The 17594-nt window shown below is 40.2% G+C and overlaps 1 protein-coding gene across 9 annotated transcripts in view; it reads right to left on the minus strand.

Annotated features, from left to right (window-relative positions):
• The window catches only part of EYA1 (EYA transcriptional coactivator and phosphatase 1), a 263444-nt gene that overhangs the window by 67063 nt on the left and 178787 nt on the right, over window positions 1-17594 (minus strand). For all 9 annotated transcript variants that reach the window (XM_019549120.1, XM_019549158.1, XM_019549153.1 and 6 more), the window contains 2 exons: window positions 11500-11582; window positions 10854-11040 (listed from right to left, as the gene is read on the minus strand). In XM_019549120.1, the coding sequence (XP_019404665.1) occupies window positions 10854-11040; window positions 11500-11582 (270 nt within the window). The remainder of the gene's footprint in view (window positions 1-10853; window positions 11041-11499; window positions 11583-17594) is intronic.

Below are 17594 nucleotides of genomic sequence, written 5' to 3' on the forward strand. Positions count from 1 at the left end.
GCACAGCTTGGCAGGGCACTGCACACTGTCTGGGAGCTGGAGCTGAGCAGTGCTGGGCTCCAACTGACACATGAGGCTGACACATTAGGCTGCCATGAGCCCTCAGAGGCCCTGATTGCTGCTTCCAGAGCCACTGAGTGTGGGGTTTTTTTTTTAAGTCCCAGGAGGCTGGGCTGGGTGGGGGCTGGGGCTGGGCAGTACAGCCATGGGGACTTCTCCTGAGGCTCCCCATACCCAGGGAGAGGATGGCACAGCCGGAGGAGCTGCGGGAGAACCTGCAGCTGCCGGCCTGTGTCTACACCTCTCCCCGGCTGATCTGAATCTCCGAATGAGTGCTAAATCTCCGATTCTGGTTCAAACAAATCAAATGGGGACAGTGATTCGAATCACCAAATCAAATCATTGTCCTCCAAATCCGAATCAAATACTTCCCTATTTGCACAGGCCTAATGTTCAGAATGCGTGATAATCAAACTTTAGTTACCGAATTTTGAAAATTTGGATCATAGAGCCTAGCTGCCAGGCAAATCATTTTCATTTGGATAAATACTGGTCATCTGAACTAAAATCATGAATATATGTGAATGAAAGTTCTTTCATATATGTGAAGATGAATGTAAATCATTAAAACACTTGGACAAGCAATAGGGAGTCCATGCTACAATGAGATCCTGTCCCTACATTCAAAACATACTGATCCAGCTTAATTTATTGAATAATAATAAATTATAACAAAAAAGGGTGGCCCAATTCTAGATCAGAAATAGGACAAAAGTCATTTGTCTGATTGGGCCAGATCCTGAGCTTGTATAAATGCTCATTAACTTCAACTGTGTTATGTCACCTTACATAAATTGGAGATACATGCCTCTGACTTCTCATTTTAATAGATTGTTATTTTATTATGTTTATGTTGAAGCACGTTTAGTTTTATAATGCCCACCATCAAAACATGGAAGAATATATGGTATTTAGGAATATTGCTTAAAAAAATTTATGCTAACATTGTATGAATGGTTAATTTTCCATGTCTACCAGTGGATACATCTAGTTTTATATCTTACTGGTTCCTACTCTAGGCTTCTTAAAGCAAATTTCATAATTTGCTTCAGTTTCATAGGAAGCATCTCTTCCATATCTTGTTTAATTTTAATACGCCCAATGCTAATCTCTCTTCAATTAGTCTGAAAAACCTCCTTAACCCAAACTCTATTAAGTGTATATCTCTTTTCCCAAATCAGGCCATTCATTTTTTTTCAAAAACAGTGGAGTAGAAAATATGTTTCATTTTGTTTTCTGTAATTATTTTAAAAGCAACAGCATATTGCAAGGTATGATACTGAAGTCTGTTTCTCCTATCAGGCGCTGCAAGACATAATATTATTACAGTTTAACACACAATCTGTCATACATAATTGCTTACATGTTCTACTGTATCATTGCATACAGTTTCCATGGCACTCTATCACACAGGACAGATTCCCATCAGCTTCTAGTGCACAAGAAATAGTTTGATTTGTGAGCGATGAATTGCAAAACAATCTCAATATTGTTTAACCATGATGGTCTTTCCAGTACATGTGTTTTATTTTCTTCTTGCTTATATAGGTCAACCTTACTTTGCATACTGAGTAAAAATTAATTTGTATCATGGGTATTTTTCATAGTGTTCGCAACTAAATCATTGACAATAATTGCTGGTTTCAGTGGCCTTTTGAGTTAGTGAGAACAGTACCCTGACGAAAACTGAACTCAGTCATTCCCCCCCACCCCCCCAAAAAAAAAAAGTGGGGGGCATGCACAGGAGGAGAGCAAGAGTGCTCAAGTGTAATCAATTTTCTAGAAATTTTGATTTTTCTTCCTGTGTCCTACTCTATTTCAACTGTTAGTGCTGCTTGAATGTCATGTTGGAGGTCTTTGTGTTATATAAAAATAATAGATCTGTTACTACCAGTATTATTACTTATTCTGAACCTTACATACAATCTAATCCTGTCAGCCACCCTCCCCAGATGGGACTAGTTTAATTTAGTCAAAGTGTGTGCTATATATAGACATGTACACATTTTAATACAGAGTACCCCCAACTTAACATTTATCCAAAAGAATTTATGCTTAAATACAAGCTAACTCCTCAATATAAATTGTAAATATCCGAACTCCTCAAGTAAAGACCATTTCTAAATATTTACGTATTCAATTCCTGTATGTCTTTCAACAAAATAATAAATGAAATACAATTTCAATGTGCCAGTATTGCCTTACTTTAGATTATGTACATATTCAAACTCATTAGTTCTATACTACTAGTTTACATAGCGTAAGAAATATGCCAGTAAAAACAATGCAACAGATATATTGTACTATCAATGCATTTTGACTTTTTCAATAAAAATGAAACATTATAAAATTTAGACAAAAACTCTTAGGAAACAAATAGAGTAATGGAATAATATCTGCACTACCAATCAGAAAAAGAAAAGTTTGGTCTTAGTTTTGACAAAATTACCAAATTAATTGTGTGTAAAAGACTAATTTGATGCTTGCCTATCCCTTAATGCAGTCTAATATTATAATCAGGAAGCCTGTGCTCCTTCCCTTCTTCAGACATAAATAGTCTTGGTCAAAAATAGCTTCCTAGGGATACAGGCAAAAAAACAGTATAGACACTTTTTAACAGAGCAAACCATGTTACATAATTTTGGCTTTTACACAAGCAAAGGACAGGAATTGCCAAAAAGTGATCCATCTGAATGGCAGTCCATTTATCTCCAGCTACCTTATTTACCTGAATCCAAGGCAACTTCAAATGTAAGGTGACTTCCCCCCAATAATTAGATCCTATACATGTTATAAGTTTATGATTTTCCATGTACAGGATCAGCTTATTGGAGGGTCATGTCCATGTGTATGCCCCCACTCCTCCATCTATTAAAGCAGGGAAAGTAGCAACAGGGGAGTAAAGCAGCCTGAACTTTGCCTTTTGCCCTTCCCCCTGCATCTTGATCTCTGCTGCCTGTCTCTCACCACCTGCCCCACCCCTGTAGTGCCTGCATCTCCTAGCACCATCTTCTATCACTTGCCCCTCCTCCCCCTGATATCTGTGTCTCCTGCATCTTGCCCCCCTCTGCATCTGTCTCCTCCGCCCCTCTTCAACACTGTATACCTTCAGTTGTGGCTACACCTCCAGCCCCACTCCAGCAGAGCAGCAGCAGTTGCAGCAGTTACAGAAGTGGAAGGTCTGGTCCTGTGGTTGGAGCCAAGGCAAGAGCTGCTACCACTGCCAGGAGCCAGGTGGACTGGGGCCAGAGCCAGAGCCATGACTGAGGGCAAACAGGATGGAGGGTGTGGAAAGATAGAGGCAGGGAGCTGCCCCGCGCTATACTTGAATTTAAGATGAGGGTCTCTCCCACAGGTTGAAAGAGGGGGGGGAGGGAACCCTCATCTTGGATGCAAGTAAATATAGTAGGTCTCATAGCTGCCACTGCCAAACACTTCAAAGAAAGGTGCAAGAAAGGCTAAGATGAGTTGATCCTATACACTGGAGAAGTTTCTTCTTCTTCTGGCCTCAAGATACCCTGCAGCAATGCATTCTTTGGGTTAGTTACGAACTTGCTTCTTTTAATCAACTTTTAAATTAATCACTTTTAATTTAATTCAATGTTTTCTTATTACCAGGGATTCAGGTTTTCTGTTTGCCACAGAAAAATGCAGTAAAACCTGGATTTTCTCATTTAAAGTAGAAAAACACAGATTTTCTCTTCCTAAGGAGAAAAACATAGGAAAGATTGGTTTCTCCTTGCAGGCTGGCACAGTTCCAGCCTGCAAGGGGCTGGGGGGAGAGGGGATCAGGCAGGAGGCACCATGTGCATGTGCAAGCGTAGACATGCAGGTGACAGCCAGGCAGCATGACAGCAGCTCCAGTACCTCCCTGCAGGTAAGTCAGAGGGGTGGGAATTGTGGCCCCCATAGTGAAGGAGGGAGAGAATTGGACAGGGCTGGGACTGCTGCCTAGCCAAGGTGGTGCAGGGGGCTTGGGGTCCAGGATGTGTGGCTACGGGGTTTGGGAGGGGAGCAGGATGGAGTTACAGGTGGCTCATCTGGGGGGCAGTGGGGGTCTGGCTCCCTGCCACTGCATGCACTCCCAGGGTGAGGTGGGGGTATGTTTCCCCAAGATTTTTGCAAAGGGTGAGGGCAGATGCAGGCTGGTGGCTGTGGACTTGGGGCTCCCTGCTCTTCTGCCTTCCCTTGGAGGCTTCAACAGCCCAGTAGGCAGGACCCAGTGTGGCAGGGAAGAACATGGTGGGGAGGCTTGGTGCCACTGTCGGGAGCCCTGCAATACCACCACAATGAGGCACCCATTGCCTGCCCAGCAGCAGCAGGGGTGGTGGTGCAGAGTTGCATCTCCCACTTTTGCTGGATGGGAAGGAGGCACCTTGCCATGGTGGCATTGGGCTCCCAGACATGGCACTAAGCTTCCCCCTGCCACAACCTGCCCTGCTGTGCTGGGTCCCGCTTGCTGGGTTATGGAGGCCCCGTGGGGAGGGCAGCAGGGTAGACAGCACTGAGTCCATAGCCACCAGCTCACATGCAGCTTACCCCATGGGCTCCAGCTGTGCCACCTGTAGAAGAAGGGGAGTCAGGCTCTGTGCTCCGCAGCACTGCAACAGCCACCACCTCCCACTGTGGCAGCCAGGTTCAGGCACTGCTGGGGGCTAAGGGGGCTGTGGATCTAGGTCCCTGGCCCCATAGCCCTGGCAGCTGGGGGACCCCACTGAGGAGGGTGGGGTTGATGTGAGGGGCACCGGCAGGGCTGTGGGGCTATGGCTTCAGAGTGAGGGGCAATCCCATGGGCAGGGCACTGGCATATCTGGGCTGCTCAGTGCCACAAATAGGGGGGGTGAAGGGAAACAGTCACATATATATATAGTGGCATTTCATTTTAATAATGGAAAAATGTGGAAGTTGGGTCTTTCAATCAGAGAATTTGCAATTTTTAAACAGAGAAAACCAGGATACTTGCTTATCATAAAACAGAAGCACCTGGTATCCCTCATCCCCTACATCATTATTGTATACAATGTTACAAATGCCTGTATGTATTCGTATTATATATACACACGCACACACACGCATATATACACACACATACTCTATTCTAGCCTATATTTTTATTTCATTTTTTATATATATGAAAAATTAAACAATCAAATACTAATATATACATAAATATACAACTATACACTCTAACATATGTTTCTGTTCAGTTATTATGGAAAGACTTTGCCTATATCCATCTTTTGCTCTGCTTCACTCAAATATTTCTGATTTACTGTTATGAAATCTGATAAGGAGAAAAAGTAATAGCAGCTTTTTATTCTTCAGTATTGAATGTGGCATGGTACTCAAGAGAAAAAAATTGTACAGTTTATAAAGGCAATACAATGAACCATGGCTGAGAAGAATTTTGTTGGCTAATTGAATTTGTGTGCTTTGTTTTGTTATTTTTAAGCGTGTTTTGTAAAGTTAATATGCAATATAAAAACAACTTCCAGTATATTCTGCATATGGTGTATATTAAGGAATCTAAAAATATTTAATACAGACCAATTTCAAGAAAAGTACCACTATTTCTTAATGAAAATGTGAATTAATAAATTATAAGAGTTGCTCTAAATAAGAAAGGTAAAATACGAGTTGCTCACAATTGTTCTACATTTTTTTAAATTATAAAACTAGAAACGAAGAATATCTGCCTCAAACTCATATTGACAAATAAAAAAGGAAAAGAAGTTTCCACAAATATAGAAGCTTAACAGAAATTCATCACCTTCCAAAACTAACCCCTTTAAACTAAAACGTACTGACATCAAGTAACTGTAAGCATTATAAGTTAAAATTTTTAAGATCAATTCTTCTTTCACATTCTCTTGCTTTAGTAATGATTTGTTTTAAGCTTCTAAGATTCTCCTTAAACCTAGCAACATGTTGTTCACACTTCAGTAGTTTCAAAATATGCCGGTATATAAAAACTCAAATCTCACAGAAAGGAAACAACTTAACAACCAATGTTTCACTGATACCTCAAAGAAAAGCATTTCGCATTGTAAACCACAAGTTAGAAGGCTATCAGTGAAAATAATCAAAGTATTTTTACATTCAATATTTAAAATAAGTAATGTGAGCTTTTCATCAAAGCATGCTCTTTGCTTTCAGTTAAATGGTAGTGTACATTCTGTTAATTAGGAAAGTAAATAACACAGTTTATTTACCTAGCTGAATCTGTGGGAGATAAAATCCACTACAATATCCTTTCATATTATGGGACCTGGCACATTACAGAATCTGGGTTTCATTTAACTAAACATCTTCAAAGATGTGCAATCAGAAATGCTGATCCTGAAAGGAATTTTAAACCTCCGAATACAAGACTTCTCAATTTGTATTCTTTTGTCTGTTTCTCCACACAACCTTAAAGCACACAAATTTTCAAAGCCATGCCTCTTTCCAAGATAGAAAAGGAATGAAGACGTTCACTAAGCAAGTTTAGAGATATCCCAACAGTTCTACACAAAGCCTTTAGGAAGACAGAGCAAATGTCTTAGATCTTGGTGTGAAGGCTAGCTGGATATCTATCTGGCAGGCTTTAATAAGTCAGATTCCATTTAGAAAAAACACAGTTTCAATTGTTAAATGTACTATTTAAACTTTGGGATCTAAAAACATATATAATAAATGAGAAAATAATTATTTTAAGATTTAAAATGGAACTCATATCTTTCCATATATTCTTTAATGACTACTGTGCTACACTTACAGGTCCAGGCATCTCTGATGTTTACTAGGTATAGCTGGGGATTAAAATTGAAGCATTAAAAATCAAAGTTGTTAGCAGTTCCCTGATTCTAGAATCAGTTTGATGTGGCTGTGGCAGAGTTTACAACTGCAGAGGAAAAATGTATTACTGGAAAGTATGCCAATTGTAACTTTTGGGATGCAGTAGGCAGACACCTTCTCATTAACTCCATTGGAGAAGTGGGTATATGAGCCTCATGTGTGAATTCCATGCCAGCAAGACACTCAAGCCACACTAGGAAACAACGGGTGTTACAAAACGGCAAGACTAAAAGGGAGAATCCTGAACCCGATCCTGATATTTGACAGAATGTTAAATATTGTCCACAAAAATGTTCCACTAGGTCTCCTCATGGTTAAGTTTTGGTGAATTTACTTGCCTTTGGTCCAGTTTTGCTTTGGCCATTTTATCCTATTTTGCTATGTACCTGTCCAGCCATCTACTTCCATCTTCCAGATCCTTCCTAACCTCAGATTTTGCCACCTCTCGCTTAATTCCTTTCCATTGCCCTCATTCCACCACTTCTCCTTTGAACCATGTTATTGGAGCAAGACGTACTTCTTTCTTTCTGTTCACTCCAGCTCCCCCTAATTCCATATTCAACATACAACACAAACAAAAAGATGTTTCCATAAGTAATTAAGCCTATACTTGTGATTGTAACTCTTCTGCAAACATTTAATTTTACCCAAGTGTGTAATTCCTTCACCACTAAAGGCATTACTTGTGGGAGTAAAATTAAGCTATGTGTTTGCAAGACCCAGAGCTTGGACAGTAAGCTCTTCAGAACTGGGACCACACCTTTACAATGCTGTCTGGAGAGCTTTGGGTACAGACAGACATATGGGGTACATGGATAACAAATGATACTGACTTAAGCTGTTGTAAACTCTAAGTTTCTGTAGCAATACAAAGGTATCAAAGCCATTGCCAACTTTAGCCTGGTTTCCTTCAGTGTTAAAGTTAGTGATTTAACTAACCTGAACCACTTACAGTAGCATGCAGTGAGATCTTAACAACTGATGTGTGCTCCCACCAAGAAGCAGCTCCCCTTCTCCTTTTAAAATAACTAAAAAATATATTTGTCTACCATCAGCCCTTGGAAACTATTTGAAAAATGAACTATATTTCAAAAACTATAGGGTCTCAGTTGAAGCTTTGCAACAAGCCCAGAATAAGGAAAATAAATTTGTACTGCTCTAAGAACAGACCAGGAAGTAGGCTGTGATGTGGCTCAGATTCACGCCAAAGGAGGGATCTGCACAGGATAGTACAAATTGGGCACATCTATACATGCAATTAATGTGCCTGAATTTTCTGTGCATAAAATTCAAGCATGTGAAGCTGCAGTCCCACTCACATCTGAATGTGGGCCTGTTGAGAGCAGTTCAGTCCATGGCTGCTCCTGGCTGCTCTGTCTTCCTGCAGCAGCAAGAGGCAGCTCCAGATCCTCCAGGGGGTTGGGAATGGGGGCTGGTCCCAATCTCCATGGGGCAGGGGAAAGCTGTCCCGGCTGTGGCATCTGCCTACTAGCCACGTAGAGATTGGGATGCATTCCAATCTCCACATGGCTGGGAGAGGTGGGAAGCAGCTGCCTCCAACACATGGAAATCCAGACAAGCCACAGTTTCCATGTGGGTAGGACAGCTGTCCCTGCTACCGGACTTCTCACCATGTGGAAATTGGCTTTCCCAACCATGTGGAGATCAGGACGGGTCCCGATCTGCATATGGTGGGAAGCAGCTGCCTGGCACCCAGGTCAGTTCTCCCAGCCATGTGGAGATCAGGAAGCATCCTGATCTCCATGTGGCTGGGAGGCAGCAACCCGCCCAGCTGGGACATCCTGCCTAGCCACCCACTCTGGTGCTCTGCTGCCTAGGGTGACTGGGAGCAATATGCTCCCAGTCAGCATCTACACATGTCCATTGATGCCTTAGTTTAACGCACTGATTTCTCGTACCTGTACATACAGGTACTAGAAAACGGTAGATTAATCTGCTATGCAGTAATTGCTGTACACATGTATTCAGTGATGCTTTACTATGCATTAGATTAGTCTAATGTGCAGTAAAGAGTCTTGTGTAGACATACCCTCTGTGTCTATTCTATGCCATTTCAGCAGTACTAGACAGCACAGAAACAAGGCTTTGTTCATGTTCTGCTCCTGCGAGGTGAGGGGATAACTGGCCTTGAAGATGCTGGTCTCCTTTCTGCACTGCAGTCTATGACAGAGGTAGCCAGCACAAGTAAAGAAGTTATTTCAGACGTTTTATTCCTCTGTACAGACAATTAGGATAAATAGCATAGATGTCCATAACTATTACAATACAAGGGTGAAGCTTCTCCTTTCAATTTAACATATGAGAGTAGGAGAACATTCTTGCAAATAAAACAAGAATATGTACAAGTGGAGACATTATAGGGCTGGCAACAAATACAATCACAGGCCTGGATTCGAACATGCGAAATAGAAGTGAACCAGAAAAGGGGGCTGGGTACAAAACACAGAGCATCCTGAGAGAAAGAAAACTATACCAACTATTAGCATTTTGTACAAACCTTATACCACTTCAGACATTTCATCGCTTCAAAGAGGGTTTCCCCAGATATTGTTTTTTATGTATTACAAATACCCTGCTCAAGACTTGTAGAGGAATGGTATCTGAAATAGTATTTAAATATTATGCCATCCTTTGACTGATTCACAAATTCCTTCTTATTTTTCAACATATCTTTAAAAAGGAAAGCAACAAATATTTTGATTTTTCCAAAGAAATTAAACAAAAAGTGGTTTGCAAAAATTTTTAAAAACTAGATAATGTTATTCTCTCCAAAGCTGGTACAGAATATACATTTTGATAAAAATAACAACTTGAAACTACATTTGTTTATTTGAAGTAAGAGGAATTCCCTGCTACTCAGCATCTTACTGAAAGGACAGCATTAAAAAGACCTAGAACAGTGAGTGAAAATAGATTAATTCTGGTGACTTGGACACATGTTCACACTCGTTATAAAGAAAGAGTCCCATGCAACTTCATTGACCATACCAGAAGACATAGAATGGCCTAAAGTTTCTTCAGCTATGCACTTTTGCACAAAACCGACAGAATGTTGGCAGATTATTTTAACACATCACATTACAAAATCCATTGTGCATGTGCAAAGTACATTTTTTAAACTCTTACTACTTTGCCAAATCATAACTGTTTCTTTTTCTTTCTCTCTCTCTTTTTTACACGGAATTGAGAAGTACATCTGCGACTGCTGGACTTTCTCCCTGACAAATTCCAAGTTTTTGCCATCTACTAACTATGGATGCATTTGAGTTGTTAAAAGAAATATATTTTTTAATGATGAGACAAGTTTGGTTTTTTTAATCCTTTGCATAAAAAACTGCATGCAAATCTGGCTGACATGCTTAAAAAATCCTCTTTGACTAGAAAAGAAGAAGGCAAATTTCATTCAGAAAGGTAAAATGAATAACGGGAGGGGGAGACAATTTCCATTTTTCCAAAAATAGAAACAATTGTGTGCTCTTAACTGCCTATTACAAGTAATATTCTGTGCTCTGACTGTTATTTGCATAGTATAAAGGTAATTTTTCAAAGTGTACAGTTAGGCTGTACTATCATCCCTGGTTTCTACTCAGTCTTTATTCAGGCAAAATTAAGTACACTAGTTTAAGTAAACAGAAAGCATATAAGAGCTTCAGAAGTTGGGCCAGTGCAATGGCTACTACATATCCCATAATTGTTTTAAACAAATTATTAGTATTATTGTAAATAAATAAAATAAACCATGACAATCTTAATTAAATATTCGTTGTTTTGATTTTTCTTAGTGTATACTCTATTGGAATCTGTGCAAGAGGTACAATACAGACAGGATTTTTAAAAATCCTCAAAAAAAAAAAAAGCAAACAAAAAAATCCCTCCAAAAACCCTTTCAACTTTCAAAATGTGCCCCATTGGGATCATAAAATCCATGTAATTACCTGCGGCAGGATCTGTAACTGCTTGACTGGTGACGCCAGATGGTGGTTCTTGAAGCTGGTATGTTGCATTTGTGGAGGGTGTTGTTGGGCTGGAGTTACTGCTTGTCATATAATGTGAAGGATACGGTGAACTGTTATAATACTGTGCATACTGACCCTGGCCAAAACTGGGATAAGATGGATATTCCTACCGGACAAAAAAGGCAACAGAGTGTTTTATCAAGCTTTTGCTACTTTTTAGTATACATTCCAAAATGTAAGTGCAAACACATGTCTGAGTTCCCCTGTCTTCTCTAGATGATTCATAGTAGAGGAGACAAACATGAAGTGGTAAAAGGAAACCTAAATATTACATACTTCAATTATATTGTCATGAAAAAACAGACAATTTAGATAGACTGTTGCCACTGTACAAATAAACAAAAATATTCATGCAGTTCATTTATGGAAAAAAGGCAGAAATACAATTCAGTTAAATCTGAAAAACTTGAAATACTGCTATCTTGAAATACTATCTTTTTAGCAAAAGCTACTGAAAAATGTCAACATATTTTTTTTAAAGGTAACAGAGGGGAATCATTGTGTGACTTGTTTGCTTGAAATAAAGTTTTGCCAAACTTTCATTTAATTATAATTACAAATTTACCTGCTGTGAACTATTAAATCCAGTTGAATTTGTGAGTGAATTATTTCCTGCATATATTCCTGATGATGTTGTAAAACTGCTACCTGAAATGGAATGAAAAATTATGTGAATTACTAAAACTGAAAATCATTCCTATCATAAGATGATATAAGAACATGGCACATTTATAATACTTTCCACATGTCAAGCACTTTTGTTATCATCAATAGTGTAGTGTGTTAATACAGATAAAGTGATAATTCATTGCATCTGTGCCCTATATTTTATTATGCAATTATGTAAAAGAAAAACTAGTCCCATGGAATTTTCTCAGGAGAGAATATAGAGCTCTCAGGCTTGATTTTCTATAATGCCCATCATGCTCAAGATACAAGATCCCATGTATTTAACGATATGAAAATTTGACTTATTGTTTTTCCTTAGATGTGCTAAACACACAAAACATCCAATGAGGTCCTCAGGAAGACTGGGTCTTAGCAAATCTGAGAATCAGCCTATATGGTACACTGAGTAATGACATTTTTCACCATGTTTTACATTTACAAAGAAAAACTAAGCCCATGCTTTAAAGTAGGGGTATCTAATCATCTAGATCTGTGGGCTGGATGAGGGGCAAAAATCAGTTCATGGGCCGAACTGGGCCCACAGACTGGTCCCATGAGCCAGATCCAGCACACAGAGACAGTCTGGTACAGGTACCACATGCAGCACATCCTGTGTGCAGCACTCAGGGACAGTCCAATATGGCTCATAGGGCTGGAGCTGGGCCGAATGATGCATGCAGCCCTAGCACCAGTGCAGGACACATGCTGCATGAGACATACAAGACCGCTCTGAAACCCACAGGCAGCACTGTGGGATGGATCATAGGGGTGTGCAAGCCAAATCTTTGACACTACTCCTCTAAAGAGCCTACAAGCTTGGACAATTGTGAGAACCATTATAATTCGCTAATTGATAATAAACGGCCTTGGGCAGTACACTTATTTTTTTTAAGCAGGGGATACTGGCTATGACACTTACAGACACCACAAAATTGCATGGTTTATCAGCAGAGAGGCCAGACTGAATGACAATGGAGACCAAACTACTCCCTCTCCACAGAATGGACAGATGGGTCTCTCTCTAATGTCTGATCGGAGGTGCAGAGCTTCCAAAAGGGCAGCAACCCCCTTCCAGCTGCCCTGCCATCATTGGTTATACACCCAGGAGCAACATAGCTATGTGAGACATATGGATGCAGAGAGTGAAACTGGGGGAGCTGCAGAAAGCTTGTAAAGTGACAGAACTCTTGCAGTTGTACTGAGGCTGGGGGAGTGAGTGTGCAGGGATAGCCCGTATTAACATGTATTGTTTGTTTACAGACTCCCCTTCTTCGGTTCAGTTTTCAGTAATAACAATTAAAGATAAACTTCAGCCCAGGGAAGATGCCGAGGGCTAAGCAAAGGAGATAAGGTGAGAAATCAAAACAGATAAAAAGCATGGTGCATTTCTTTATTGCTCCCTGTCACGACTGAACAGAAGCCTCTAGATAAAGTGAGGTCAAGGCCACAGTGCCCTCAATCTTGTGAGTATTTTTAGTGCAATAGATTGAGCCACCTGTAATTCTGTGCCTTAAGTAGGAGAGAAACTGCACCAGGACAGTCAGGTTTTGATTAAAGAGACAGTGTAAAATAAAAATAGTTTTAAAGTTCTTCAAAGTTATTCCAGGCTTCAGAAATCCACACCTTTCACACATCCTAAACTTATATTAATTTCAAGAAATATGGTGTGCAGTGCTTAGCACATCCTTTAAGGCTCATACAGTTACTATACCCTCCTTTTCTCTCTATTTTTAAAGCATGTCAGAAATAATGTAAGTCTTACAAATCCTGGGGTAAAAATATATTAAAATAACTGAATTATGGAAGTTACTAAAACGTGTACGCCCCATAGCTGCCAAAGGCCTTGGGGGTGAGAGCGGCAGTGAGTGCAGGGTCTGTCCTACAGCATCATGTATGAAAGGAAGATTTAAACTTGATGCAAGAGAGAGTAACCACAAAAAACATTTAGTCTCTCTTATACACCTCTCTGTAACTTGCCACTGTCACTGCTGGGACTGTGCAGTTGTTGATAGATGCTCAAAATCCTGGGACCTAAATCAGACTGCCTCAGCAGAAGAGGCTGCATCCAAATTTAGCAAAGCATACAAAGAAATGAAACTAATGAGAAAAAATAGCAGGGTTAAAATTTAATTTTAAATAGGCAGATGGACACTATTTTCTATGTTATCACCAGTGATAGAGCCAGTGCCCAGGGGTATAATATTTTCAAGAGATGAAGTCTTATAAATGCTTTTATTGCCATGAATGTCACAGTGCGAGAAAATAGGTTAATATGGATCTGTTTGGTTTCTTAACATTTCCAGTGTTGCAGAAGTAATATATGTGCATTATAGGTATGTTACACAAACTATTCTATAGCCTCTTACATTTCAAAAGTTCTGTTTGGGGGCTAGTGCATTATCTTTTCACAATATGCACTGACAGATAATTTACAAGAGCAAATGAAAAAAGTAATTACACCCCAGACAACTTATCGCTAAAAAATAAAGAAAACCCTTCTCTCTTTCATCTTATGGTCAGTATCGGCTCCTACAGAGGAGGGGTGGGGGTCTCACAGACCGTAACAAACATGAAACAGGTTTCTCAGAAACTGCTGTGTGGGCCACCCAGGGCTACTAGCCTAGAGTTGTTTTAAAAATACATCAATTTTGCCACATTTTTAAATCAGCTGTGCCCTGGCAAAGAGCCTGTTGTTCCTGAATGAGCTGAACAAACACAAAAATGTGAAACTATGAAATGCACAGGCTTACTGCACCAAGTTGCCCAACTATGTAAAGTTAAACGTGATAAAAGCTGTAAATTGCAGGTCAAAGGTCTCTTTTGCAGAGAACAAGGACCCACATTAAAGCTCGGAATCTCAGTCAGCGTACGAAGAATGCTGGAACCTGCTGGGACTAGTATGCAGCTCCCATGTGCAAAACTTTTTCTCCAGTACTTCTACAACAGGCAGGATGCTGTCGTCCCCTGTGTATTTTCTACAGAAGTCCATTTGCTTTCCTTGATCAGACTCTTTGCCATGGGCTATGTCTATCATCAGGGCACAATATATGTGGCAGAAGTTAGAGCAGCTCTCTGGGGAAAAGCCTATGAAGGCCAGATGGGCTATTTAAACCTAAGGTTTCTTATTTTTGCTTACACTGTTTAAAAATCCTTGGCAAACCCTCCCTAGTTGTCTTAGTAACTGCTTAGCCATCCAGTGCAATATTTTTAAACTGTATAATAACAACTGAATACCTTAACATTTACTTTTTATGGCTAAATTCCCAAATCCATTAGTTAGTATATTCTGAATCATAATAACCTGCAAAACTAAAGCAACAGCGGTGCTAACTGCAGGTTAATACCACTGAAGCTGAATGATGCATGAATGCAAATTACTTCTGAGCTCTTCTCATAACTATGTGCAGAAAAGGAACATAGCTTTTAAAACTGAAAATAAGTAGGTTGCAAAGTATGGTTCTTTTTGCTGCCTTTTATCCCCTTATGTTCTTCCACCCTTTCCCTTCTCCTCCTCAGGCCCCCTCCTCTTTCTCTATTCCGAATGACCACTCCACACAACCCTGGCACCAATGCAGAAATTGTGGGCCTAACTCTGAAACCTTCCCTCATGTCAGGGGCCTTCTGACACCCATGATACTGCTTATATTAATAATAGCTAAAGCATCATTACTCATAAAATAAAGGAGAGGGGAAGGGGGAGGAGAAAAACACAGAAATATAGAAATTAACAAAAATTAGAAGCCCAAGAACCAAATATCATCTCTGTACAGACAAACAGCAATTTGCCTTATGACTTTTAGTCTGGCAGCTTTTCACTTAGCTATTTTTCAGTTTCTAATTATGCTGTAATGCTAGTAGTAGAAGAATGGCATTGTCTAACTGGCTGATATAGGATATCTAAGTTTTAGGGTGACAAGTCCCTCCTTGTGGGAAGTGAAGCACAGTGGGCTCCACACTGTTTAAACTGAATGTAATCCCAGGGCATCTTTACATGTGCTGGGGGGGGGTGGGGGGTGTTTTAATTACAGTATTTGCAAGAGCCACTCTAAAGCTCTGTAACACCACATGTATTCAGCATCCCAAGCTTGAAAATGGTGGCAAGGGCACTTTAACTAAAATTCATTTGATGAGCTTTAGTTAAAGTGCCCCCACCACCATTTTGAAGTGCGGGGATGCTGAATACATGTGACACAGAGGCTGCTGAAGTGTGCTAATTAGCATGCATTGGAGCAGACATCTGGGATATGTACTGGTGTAATGGTGGTGGGCTGGAAGGGGTGCAAGCACAACAACTGCTGAGTTATCTCCACTTCCCCTTTGTGCAGAGAGGGAAGCTAGAATGGTCTCAAAATCACCAACTTGCAGAGCTTGTTAGGGACCAGGGATGAGATACATTATTTTGAGCTGGTGGCTTGAAAGCCACATACAGGCAATGGAGCAGAGCAGCAGTTTTATTCCAATGTCCATGGAAAGGCTGCATTGTATAATGCACTCCCATGCGTAATAGGAAGGGGAAAACAAATCCATTCCTCTTCTGAAGGTCCTTTGCACAAGTGGAGAAGCTGAATTAAAGCCTAAAAAGAACAGTTTATACAATGAAGCCTTTGAATTTCCAGAGTTAAAACTAAGAAGGGGAAATAAGGATGTCTGCTTATTTTTAGGATCTATTAAGCCAGAATAAAAAAATTAAACCAGGGTAAGGTTGTTTTGAAATACAAAGCTAGCCCAATTAAAAGCCACATGAGAAAGAAAATGGCAGGAAATATGGCACAGAAATAGTCCTGCAAAACATTAACTGCACAAAAGAACTGGCTAAAAAGATGTCGTTTTCCCTCCTGACCCTCCCATAACTCGATTAACATTTCATTTTTACGATCCTCTACATCTCCAGTTCAGTTTTCTTTGGGGATCCCAATAGGCTTCACTCCTGATGCCCTCCTCTTTTCCTTCTACACATGGGATCTGCAAAATTTTATTTGCAACCATGACTTAACTGCTGTCTATGCCACCGACTCGGATCTATGAGTCTCCTAGCCCTGACCCATCACCATCTATCCAAATCCAAAATTTCAGCATGTCTCATTGCCTGTGATTGTTTAGTTCTCAGCCTAAGGTCAACATGGGCAAAAGAGCCCCTCATCTGGAGAAGCATTCTTTGCTCTCAGTCACTTGGGACAATACCACGATCTGTCCTATCAGTGAAGCTCATAACTCAGACACCATCTTTGTCTCAGCTTTTCTCTAAATCTTCCACACAGTTCTTCAATTTTGCTGCTGCTTCTTCCACAATGACTTTAGGATCTGATATTTCCTTTCTGCCCACACAATTTAAAATGCTAATTTTAATTTAAAGTCATATGATTTCCTCTTATGACTACTGCAATCAACTTTTTTGACCTTGATGAATCCCATATTGCCCCACTGATGTCCGTTAAAAAGCTGCTGCAAAAATCTTATTCTTGGCCCAGCACTATCATCATTATGCTCTCTCTCTCTCTCTGCATCTGTCTACTTTTTCCCCTTTTACTGAATCAAATACAAATAACTTTACTTTCAAGGCCCTTTATGGCCTAATTCCACACTGCATGCCATTTCCTACCTATCATACTACTGTGATGCTAATTCCCACCTTTGTTCCACCAATGATGCCAACCTTCACCCTGAAATCCTTCAATAAATCTTCTTTTTGTTGTTTATTTTATAAAACTTGAAAACCATTAGGCAGCTGCTATGCTGTGACCATTATTTCTTATGTTAACCAGCATCATCTCCTTGTTGCATTGTAACCTTCCAGTCCATTTCTCGTACCTTATCTTAGACTATAAGGCTCAGATTGTCTTTTGTCTCTAAGGTGACAAAAAATTCCAGCCACTTATAGATTTCATAGACATCAGGGCTGGAAGGAACCTCGGGAGATCATCGAGTCCAGCCCCCTGCCCAAAGGGCAGGAAGTCAGCTGGGGTCATAGGATCCCAGCAAGATAAGCATCCA

The sequence above is a fragment of the Crocodylus porosus genome, unplaced genomic scaffold, assembly GCF_001723895.1.
Source record: "Crocodylus porosus isolate Cpor-Errol unplaced genomic scaffold, CroPor_comp1, whole genome shotgun sequence".
In the NCBI taxonomy this organism is placed as follows: domain Eukaryota; kingdom Metazoa; phylum Chordata; order Crocodylia; family Crocodylidae; genus Crocodylus; species Crocodylus porosus.